Consider the following 11,229-nt stretch of genomic DNA (forward strand, 5'->3'; position numbering starts at 1 on the left):
GTCCAAAACTCATTGTGAAAGAAGATGGCTTACTAGAGAAGGTTTATCTCCCCTCACTAATTAGTGCCACGGCTAACTTTGGTGAAAAGCAAGCCACAAGAGTAATGTGGGGCGGCCATAATTTTGGTGGGCTGTCCAGACCGTGCAACTGTTTGAGAGCCTCTCACTCACCTTTCAAGGCGCGCGGATTTTTTTCAGTGTGCCAAGGATCGTATTAGTCTCTCTCTCTCATCACAGACACAGGTTCCCCTCTTTTAACGAGCTGCGCCATCTCTCTCTCTCTCTCTCAAACACACACACACATCGCAGCTCGAGGTTCCTCTTATGGTACACCTAGGATCCCTGCATGCATCTATGCCTCCTGCTGAGCATCCTTGCGTTGTAGCTGAAGACGGAGGTGGTCGGTACTACAGCAGCCAGCAGATTGCTGCCGCTTGGGCTTGGTTCGAGCGCAACGGCACCACTTGCATCACACCCCGCCGCGCCGAAGTCCTCAATGGTGCTGCAAACCGCAAAAATACCGGTCGGCCACCTTCGCGTTTCAAGAAGGAATTCCTGGCCTCCTTAGAGCTTGCAGCTGCATGTTCAGACGGGTCGGAAGGCGCCAATCAGCTCGACTGTAATATTACTTCACCGCCGCGACGTTACTCGTTCCATGGCGACTCTGCGCCGCGATTTATGTCGAAAGAAGGTTGCAACATCACCGTGCGCAGTGCATCGTCACGCGGTTTTGCAGGATTTTCAGATCAAAAGCATGATCTGAAGCTGTCGAAAGCATATGATAATTACGGTGATGGAGCAGCTGGCTCAAGCCTCTTGGATGAATTTGAGGTAGAGTCCGTGTGGCAGCAGTTTCGGCACCATATCAGTTCTTCCGACATTGCCAATGTTGTTGATTGTAGCAGCAGATCAACAAAGTCCTGTATGTATGCGGCCAAGGCGGTCGATCGTAATGTAAATTCCGCGGCTAATTTTGGGCAGAATTTTGAATATGCTGGTCAGCAATCCAAACATATCATGAAATCGGCCCCATATTATGGGCTTCATGATTTTGAGTATGGTCAGCAATCCCCTAATGATGCATCAAGCCCTAGAAAATGCAGGGGCAGCTCTAATTACATGCCGAGAGACAGTTCGGCTCACTTTAATAACCATCCACCCTGCAAATCGCCCGGCAAAGGTTTCCACCTCCGCGGCGGATCCTCACCAGATTTCCTCCACCCGCTTCCCCGCTTGCGCAGTACTGGCAAGTTGGGAATTAGCTCTCCAACCTTTTGCAGCTCAATAACGACATTGGATTCCATTAGAATCGTGCACCCAGCCAACCACCCAAAATCCAAGCCTCAAACAAGGCTGCAGGATTTGAGCCACATATTGGAGAATTGTGTGGATGCAGGCCGTATGCAAAGCGCGGTCCTGCAGCGTAATGATAATTTTGGCAACGATGAAGAGCTTGATCATCGTCACTACCATAGGCACAGGCACGTTCATCACCATCATCATCATCACCATCATGTGCTACATCATTCTGGGGATAATCATGTGCTTCTCAAGCAAATCATGAGCCAGGACGGTCCGAAGGGCAGACCGACATTGCAGATCTCAAAACTTCACGAAGCTGAAAGAATGCACAAGGAATTGCTAGCTCAAGGACAATCACATTACTATGTTGATATGAATATTGAAGCCCATTCACAGACTGATTTGGGCTATGCTGAGAAGAACGAGGGCATCGCCAATGACCACTTGATTCACCTGCCTTATTTGGATTACAAAGACCCCTCCCTTCTGATCTCGTGTAAGTCTCCTCATTTGCATGTCTCTCAACTAAATTCTAGCCAAATATAACACAACCCCATTGTTCAATGTTTGGGTGCCTTATAATTGATTCAGGTGCCAACAGGTCATGTGAAGATCTATGGGTGCTTTATTTCAATAATGTTTTTGTCAATAGTCGTTTGAATTATTTCTGTTGTTTACAAACGTCGATTATTGTCAATCATGTGTGGTTAGTATATTTTCTCATGTAGGAAAACGGAGTCTTTCTCAATGTTTTTCATACAATGCATAACATCATGAGCTTCTGCTCGAGAGGCACCGCATACCTAGCTAGGTACGATTGGGGCCAGGGGACCCGGCCCCCCCACCGGGCCGGCGGTCCCTGCCCCCAATCGTACCTAGCTAGTTATGTAGTGCCTCCCTCACAGAAGCTCATGATGTTGAGGTAAGTCACAATGTGGGAAATATTGTGAGAATTTGTCCAAAACTTCCTTTGGTAGGAGCTTATAATGGGAACGTAAGTGTGGCTAATTTTTGATGTTGGCATCTATTCTCTCTCTCTCTCTCTCAAACATGTGGCATCTCTAAGCTTGATGGATATTTCCATTGCAGTTGTAAGAGCCATTTCAGTTTCCTGGTAACTATATTATTGTTGGTGTGTGAATTGGAGCACATAAAGAAATGCTGACACACAATATGCAATAACCATCTATGCAGACACTTACACAAGTCATTGATTTTACCCTTCACATCGCTTCCCCAAAGAACCAATACTATCAAAGTACATCAGCTTTGATGCTTCTCTTGACTTTCCAAGCAGCTTAATATAGGCATTTGTGCTAACCAACCTTACTTGACATTCTTTATATTATTGTTGCACATTCTCTTTTGCCCTTTGCTTGTGTAGAAAACCTAATTGTGAATTTAAGACCTTGATAAATTATGAGGATAACAATGCCTACCAAGACTCAATATTATAAGAAGGCATCTCATGTACATACGCATCTCTAGCTAGCAATTGAGTTCTTATAGGGGGCATATAGCTGTTGGCTTTATCTACAGAGCAATAAAGACTTGTGGCTATTAGAAGCTACACATATGCCATGTCTCACTCGAAACAATGTATCATCTAACAAATAAAATGATAGTATAATATTGATATTTGATCTTGTAAGTGGACCAAACGAATTTCTACTTTGCTTTAATGCCAATGAAATAGCTTCATTTACAAGATCACAAGCCATGTATCATCCATGTGGATATGAATTGCACAGAAGACTAAACACATCCCATGTTAATAATGTATATCCTCTTTTGCACAAGAAACTGAAAGCACTGTAACACTTGTAGAGCTGCAGATCAACAACAATGTAAAGTAGACAGAGAAAATGTCATGACTAGTAGTATGAAAAAGATTGCCTTTGTAGCTATGGACAAAGCCATTTGTGTGAGGATAAGCACGGGTATATTGCTAGATATATTATTGCATGTATATCTACTCTTTTAGTTCTTCTTCTATAGCTATATGTTGTTGAAAATATAGTTATAAGGATACACAGGAGATGGAGAATGTGAAGAAGAAGCCCAAGAGCACACAACACGGGAAGTAGTATTACTGATTGTGCCAATACAAAGATAAGACTTTCCCAAGATTGATGGACGAAGGACGTATATACAAGATGGGGGGAAAAACCTTTGAAAGAGACTAAAAAGTACCCCCCCCCCCCCCCCCCCCCCCCCCCCCCCCCCCCCCCCCCCCCCCCCTCGCCCGCCCCCCGGAGTGATGTGGTGTACATGAGGTAGCACTCATGTATAGGCAAGTAACATACTCTATGTGATCAATCCACAAAGGGGAGTAAGCCCAAAGCTTTGTGAAAAGCTTCGATCTTCTTACTAGGCAAAGCCATTCTGAAAGGTCAGTAGGGTTGTTTTGTGTAGGCACATAAGCCAAGATGACCTCTCGTGCAAAGAGTCTCCCCTTGACATTAGGATAATGTACCTCAATGTGCTTTGTGAGGGATTGAACTTTGGATTCCTCGCAATTGTTACAACACTCTGACTGCCAGTGCATCGTGGTGGTAGACTAATGTCCAATACCTAACTAGGAGTGTGAGAAAAATCCACTCAATTATAGTTGTGAAAGCTACCCTGTACTCAGCCTCACAACTAGAAGTGGCCATCGTAGAGCTGATTATTCCTCAACCAAGATTGCATGAGCTAAGCAAGAAGAGAATCTCATTAGCGGACCCTCATTTGTCATAGCAAGCATCACAATCCAAGTCTGAAAAAGCATACATGTAAATCTAGTGGTATAAATGATCCCCTTTGGGATAAAACAACCCAAGATATACATAGTTCCACTCATGTAGCAAAAATGTGCTTAACTACCTTCCAATGCCTAGACTAGTAAAAAATACCTATACATTCGAAAGAGGCTAAAAAGTACCTCCACATTCCTGAGTGCATTCACATGAATCACTATCATAATATGGTAACAAAACCCCCTCCCCCGGGAGTGATGTGGTGTACATGAGGTGGCACTCATGTATAGGTAAGTGCCATACTCTATGTGATTAATCCACAAAGGGGAGTAAGCCCAAAGCTTTGTGAAAATCCTCGAGATTCTTACTAGGAAAAGCCATTCTGAAAAGGTCAGCAGGGATGTTTTATGCAGGCACATAAAGCCAAGATGACCTCTCATGTGAAGAGTCTCCCCTTGACATTACGATAATGTACTGTCAGCCAACTGCCAAGCCTCACCATATCAATGTTGGGAAAGTGAGAACCACATACATAAAATGTCAATCAGTGGGACGTAGCCGACCCGACTAGTGCATGGAGGCCGCTACAAGAGATTGCCAATCTCTCAAAAAACCCAAATCTATATCGCTTCTACTTATCTGAGTCTCAAGTGTGTCAAACACCATTTAAGTACTTTCTCTACTACCACAATTAACCTTATCTAGACAAATTTGTGTAGCTGTAGATCTCCAAATGGAATGAAACTTAATACCTAACATGGTTAGGCTATCCTCTACACTCTAATGTATTCAAATGTTGGTTTTGAAACCTGGACAAAATTGTGCATAAGATAAACAATCTATATTAGGGTTGTCGATTTTGGTCCCAGAAGGGCTCTATAGCTTCCTCTAGACGTGCTCTATCTATCTCCAAGGTCAAAATCCAATTGTAGTACGTGTATTGTGCATAGAGAACAAAAATAGCTCGTAACGGGCATGACTAAAAGCACACTTTATTGCGAGAATTTACATTAAAAGAGAGAGCTTTCACCTGTGAACACATTGGTATGCTGAAAACAGCAATGCAATACCGTACGCGAGAGAAACGAGAGATTGAAGAAATAGTAGACATTCCTTGAGTTGCTACAATAATACTTACTCTTTATTATCCATAAACTTAGGTCTAAAAGTTACAGAAATTGGCTTTTATACCTTAGCCAGGGTGTTAAAATAAATTCCTAGCCAATTGGGGCTTAATATAAGGTTAAGAGGCTGCATAGAATAACAAACATGGAAGCCATTGGCCCCTTTAGACTCATTGGTATTCAATAATATTACAACAACTTTGGACTTGTGGAATTTCTCAATAATAAAATGGGTTTGATTACACTCATTACGTTGAAAAAACGTGTTGAGTCCTGCTTGATCCTCTACCTTTACTCTTGTTAGTTGAGCAACCAACATTTACCTCAATGTGCTTTGTGAGAGCATGGAACTATGGATTCCTCGCAATTGTTACAACACTCTGATTGCTAGTGCATCGTGGTGGTAGACTAATGTCCAATACCTAATTAGGCATTTGAGAAAAATCCACTCAGTTATAATTGTGAAAGCTACCCTGTACCCAAGCTCATAAACTAGAAGTGGCCATCGTAGAGCTACTTATTGTTCAACCAAGACTGCATTAGCTATCCAGCAAGAAGCAAAACCCACTAGTGGACCCTCGTTTGCTTGGGGGGTGCACTATGTAATCATGTGTTAATGTATAACGTGAGCTCGAAAGGAGGGGTTTTAAAATGTAAAAATTTTAGGCAATTTAACATAGATGCATTAAAATAAGGGATTTTAATATTAATTTTTGGAACAATTCCTAAAATAAGGGGTCATTTTATTCATTCACACATGTTAAAAGCGGGTTTTTTTTATTACCCTATGAACGCATGTTATGTAGGGGGGTACTAAATGGTGAACCCACCGAGATCGTTTGTCATAGAAAACATACCGATCCGAGTCTAAAAAATCATGTAAATCGATCTAGTGATAATGATCCCCTTGGGATAAGATAACCCAAGATATACATAGTGCCACTCAAGTAGCAAAAATATGCTTAATTGCCTTCTAATGCCTAGACTAGTAGTATAAAAAAGATTGTCTTTGTAGCTATGGACAAAGATTTTTATGTGAGCATGGGTATATTGCTAGATATATTATTGCATATATATCTACTCTTTTAGTTGTTCTTTTGTAGCTATATGTTGTTGAAAATACAGGTATAGAAATACACATGAGATGGAGAATGTGAAGAAGAAGCTCAAGAGCACACAACATGGGAAGTAGTATTACTAATTGTGTCAATACAAAGATAAGACCTTCCCTATATTGATAGACACATATACAAGATGGAAAAAAAACCTCCGAAAGAGGCTAAGAAGTACCTTGAGAGTCCCAAGTGCATTCACATGCATCACTACCATAATGTGATAACAAATACCCCCTCCCCCGAGAGTGATGTTGTGTACATGAGGTGGCACTCATGTATAGACAAGTGACATACTCTATGTGATCAATCCACAAAGGGGAGTAAGCCCAAAGCTTTGCAAAAGTCTTTGAGCTTCTTACTAGGCAAAGCCATTCTGAAAAGGTCAGCAGGGATGTTTTGTGTAGGCACATAAGCCAAGATGACCTCTCGTGCAAAGAGTCTCCCCTTGACATTACGATAATGTACTGTTAGGCCGGCTGCCAAGCCTCACCATATCAATGCTAGCAAAGCGAGAACCACATACATAAAATATCAGTCGGTGGGACGTAGCTGACTCGACAAGTGTATGGATGCTATAAGAGATAGCCAATCTCTCGGAAAACCCAAATCTATGGCGCTTCTACTTATCTGAGTCTCAAGTGTGTGTTAAACACCAAAAGCTACTTTCTCTACCGCAACCTTATCTAGAGAAATTCTTGTAGCTACATGTCTCCGAATGGAATGAACCTTAATACCTAGCATGGGTAGGGTATCCTCTACACTCTCATGTGCTCAAATGTAGTTAGTGACACCTGGAAAAAATCGTGCATAAGATAAACAACCTATTCTAGGGTTGTCGATTTCTATCCTAGAAGGGCTCTAAAGCTTCCTCTAGACGTGCTCTATCTATCCCTAAGGTCAAAATCCAGTTTTAGTACGTGTATTTTGCATAGGGAACAAAAATAGCTCGTAAACGAGCACGACTAAAAGCACACGTTATCATCGCAACAAACTTACATTAAAAGAGAGAGCTTTTACCTACGAACGCATTGGTATGATCAGAACAACAATGCAATACCGTACGCAAGAGAGACGAGAGATTGAAGAAACAGTAGACTATCGTTGAGTTGCTGCAGCAACGCTTACTCTTTATTACCGAAAAACTTATGTCTTAAAGTTACAAAAAATTAGCTTTTATACCTTAACCAAGGTGTAAAAATGGATTCCTAGCTAATTGGGGCTCAATATAAGGTTAAAAGACTGCATAGAATTACAAACGCAAAAGCCACTGGCCCCTTTAGACTCACTGGTACTCAAAAACATTATAGCAGCTTTAGACTTGCTAGATTTATCAATAATAAAATGGGCTTGATTACAATCATTAGGATTGAAAAAACGTGTGAAGTTTTGATTGATGCTCTTCTTTTGCTCTTGTTAGTGAGCAGCTAACATTCCCCCCTCCTTGCGTGCTAAGTAGTGGTCGGGCTTTTGTGTCGCCATTCTCTTTGCTTGATGCTCAAGACCTTGTTGGTACTTGATATGTAGCTCTTTGTCTTAATTGGACATGAATTACATGTTGATTGAATTCTTCATCTCCATTGCTGAATAGCTGACAAACCGAGCCCGTAGGTTTGTGATGAGACAGGACCGAAGATCTTTGATCTGTAAGTAAAAAAACCCATGTAGAATGCTTCTTAAAATGTCTGCATATAATATGATGTAGAAACAGTGTAGAATCCATGAAGGACTTCCTCAAATGGTTGACAGAGAGATCATAGAATAGACCTTGTGTACCATCGAGGAAGTTCGAGGAAGGATATCAATGTTGTATTTGTTGTTATGCCTTATGAAAGATTTGCAAACAAGTTAGGAGCATCTTCACAATCTTTACTAGCATAATGCATGCCAAATCTAGGATTCCCCAAAATAGCTGTATTGTCGAAGATAGTGTCTCCACCATGTATGTAAGATCCCCAAATTTTGGGTCTCTTTTAAAAATAAGAAAAATAGCTTTCAATATCTATTTTGTCAAATTTTGATTTAAGATGCTTGATTGACAGTATTGGAAGGTTCTAAAATAAAAAGCAAGGCCGTTTCCATGTTCTAATAGGTTAAACGGACGTTTGGTTCAGTTTTGAGAAAAATCGCTATTTTAGCTGTTTTATGCTTTTTAGGTGCTTTTTTTTTTGCAAAAAGCAAGGTCGGATCCTTAATCTACGTGTTCCAAGAAAGCTATGGTTTAATTTTGTAAAAATTGACTTTTCGAGTGCTTTTCACGCTATTTTTAGCTTTTCATGATTTTTAGTGCTTTTTAGTGAAAAGCGAGTCCGCTTTCTTATTCCAGTGGACAAGGGAAACCCGTGATTCAATTTTAGAAAATTTTACTTTTTCTTTGCTTTTTACACTATTTTTAGCTTTTCATGCTTTTTGGCGTTTTTGAAAAGCAATGTGCTTTTTAGGATGACCTAATCATAAAAATACTAATTTATCTTCGTCGGATTTAAAAATGATCGCCTATAGCAAAAACGTGACCAAACGGGATTTTTAGGAGAATTATTTTTATAAAAAGCGATACCGTAAATACCCCGAGGCAGTGCGAGAAAGTCATAATTATGTCGGGACATTACGATGCGGCATAGTCTAGCTAATTAGGTTCTATTAGTTGGCCGTATAATGTTCAATTGCCCAATTTTATTGTAAAAATTGAATGGTAAGTGGTAGAGTTGACCACCAAAAGCAAAAGCATATTTTAAGGAAAGATCCCAAAAGCATGGAGCTATTCCTAGCTGTGAAACTAGTGCTTTCTATAGCTTGGGACACACTCCGGGTAGTTGAAAAAACTATCAATTGGCATATAGACACTTCAGTTTTCAATGTCGTCTGTTGCGTCTACTACCGCAAGGTTATACGTATCTATTATACGGAGTGGTGTAAGCTCTTCATCACCATCTCCATAAGCTCTTCTGTCTTGTATACTAGAAGAAGAAGAAGGATATTATCTCTCTACTTGCTTACTATCTCCTCTCTCGTTTCACGGTGTACACGCTCTCCAGAAGCTCTCGTGGTGAATACCTCTACGTAGCTCTCATCACCACTCTCTTGCAGCAAAGCAAGAAGCCTTTTGACAGTCCCTAAGCGATTCTAAAGCACGGTGAAAAGATCTAAACTCCATAGCCATCATCATCTCTCTCTCTCTCTCTCTCTCTCTCTCTCTCTCTCTCTCTCTCTCTGTCGTTTTTCTGAGCAGTCACCCTCTCGGTGATTGTTTTTCATATAGGAGTGCATATATGGATTAATCGAGTACGTATGAAGTTTCCCCATGATTATTTTATCATGTTTAACACACCGATTTATGCACATGATGCGTTTATGCTCACGTGCGTGCATAAAAAGCTCTTTTTGTTTTGCGTCATAGAGGCGGTAGGAACACTGTTGTGGTCATAACTCAAAACCATTATAAATCAGTCTGAACCCTTTAAACCAGAGATAAAATACATCATTTATAACATTTTCTCTCTTAGTTGTCATGTGAAAATCACGCATGAGCTAAGAGATATGGTAAAAACAACAGCTTGCTGTCCGCTGCACTTGGTCAAATTTTTTGACTCCAGGCTTCTTGGAGAACCACTACATGGATTCACCGGATGGGAAAACCCACTCAACCAATTGAAAATATTGATAAAACATGATAATAAATGTATTAAGTCTCCGTTATCACCTCGGGTATGCGAGTTATTAATCATTCCATAATCGGTTTTACCTACGCGTGTAGGGGTGCTACCTAGGGGAAGTACCATACACTATGAGAGATCGTGGTGTTTACCGCGGGCCATTACCGCAAAACAAGAGAGAGGAATTCAAAATGAGGAGAGATAATCATTTTGATGCAGAAGCTGCACTTTACCGCACATATTACCGTGCAAATATCCAGGATTATTGCCGCAAACATTACCTCTAAGACAGGCTGGACCCCCTTCCCCCTCCCTCTCCTGCGGGTTTCCATTTAAATCCAATACAACTCCTACACTCTCCAGAATGCTTGCTCACTTCACTTAATCTCTCTTTCACTCTAAAAATTCTATACATAAATCATTGAACTCACAACAAAACCATTACAAATACTATTCATAAGCACATAACGAAACATTTGCAAATTAATCATATACTACACCAAGTGAAAGAATGGAGATTTTTTTAAATTTTCATCTTGTATAAGATCTCTACAAGCACTAGGATCCATATTTAGACCCATAGTATTCAAATCAATAAACAAATTTAGAGATTCTTCCTCCTCTCCATCACCTCTTGTAGAATCATCATCGCTTTCTCCCTCTTCCTCCTCCTCAAGATGACTATTTGCAAGGCTTGGCTGACCTTCTTCAACTTCTACTACATCTTCCTTTGCATCTTGTGGTGATGGTATGATGGGATCAATTACTGGCTCAATGTCCGTCTTTGCAAAGATAGATCTACCCCGCGGCGTGACTGGAATGACATACCAAAGTCTTCTTTGAAATATACATGGCACATAAAAGACCTGTACGTCACACACTAAGAATAAGCTGATATACATAACTTAAATGTTTAATTTAAGTTAATTGCACATAGCCAAAATTACCTGCTCGCAACTACTAGGATACACCAAGTTGTCAGTTTTTCCCCGATGGAATTGGGTGGAATCCACCATAATGAGCCCATTTTCATGTCTTTTGACCTCACCCGCAAACCATCGACACTCAAAGAGGATTTTGTGAAAAGATCTGAAATCCACTTTGATTATTCTCTCTATAGTACCACAATATATGACCTCATCTGTTGTTGTGTCAAAGTTTCCCATCACGCCACAATCATTAGTGGTCCGACGCTCATCTATCTTGCGGGTGCGAAAATGTCGGCCTTCGGACCAAATGGAGTTGAAAATGAGACCCTACAATCACAATGCATAAGAGGTTACATCGCATTTCATTAAGT

General features: G+C 40.8%; 1 protein-coding gene across 1 annotated transcript; it reads left to right on the forward strand.

Moving 5' to 3' along the window:
- Nucleotides 1-230: 230 nt before the first annotated feature.
- On the forward strand, nucleotides 231-1,951 carry LOC147435397 (uncharacterized). The gene has a single exon (XM_086488470.1). It carries the CDS (start codon nucleotides 325-327, stop codon nucleotides 1,846-1,848), a length of 1,524 nt encoding a protein of 507 aa, XP_086344596.1. The 5' UTR covers nucleotides 231-324; the 3' UTR covers nucleotides 1,849-1,951.
- The last annotated feature ends 9,278 nt before the right edge of the window (nucleotides 1,952-11,229 follow it).

This window comes from Adiantum capillus-veneris, chromosome 18, assembly GCF_014529385.1.
Source record: "Adiantum capillus-veneris isolate H3 chromosome 18, ASM1452938v2, whole genome shotgun sequence".
NCBI classification, from domain to species: Eukaryota; Viridiplantae; Streptophyta; class Polypodiopsida; order Polypodiales; family Pteridaceae; genus Adiantum; species Adiantum capillus-veneris.

Excerpts from the sequence above, each read along its gene's own strand:
- LOC147435397 (XM_086488470.1), top strand. The coding sequence starts at position 325 with ATGGTACACCTAGGATCCCTGCATGCATCTATGCCTCCTGCTGAGCAT.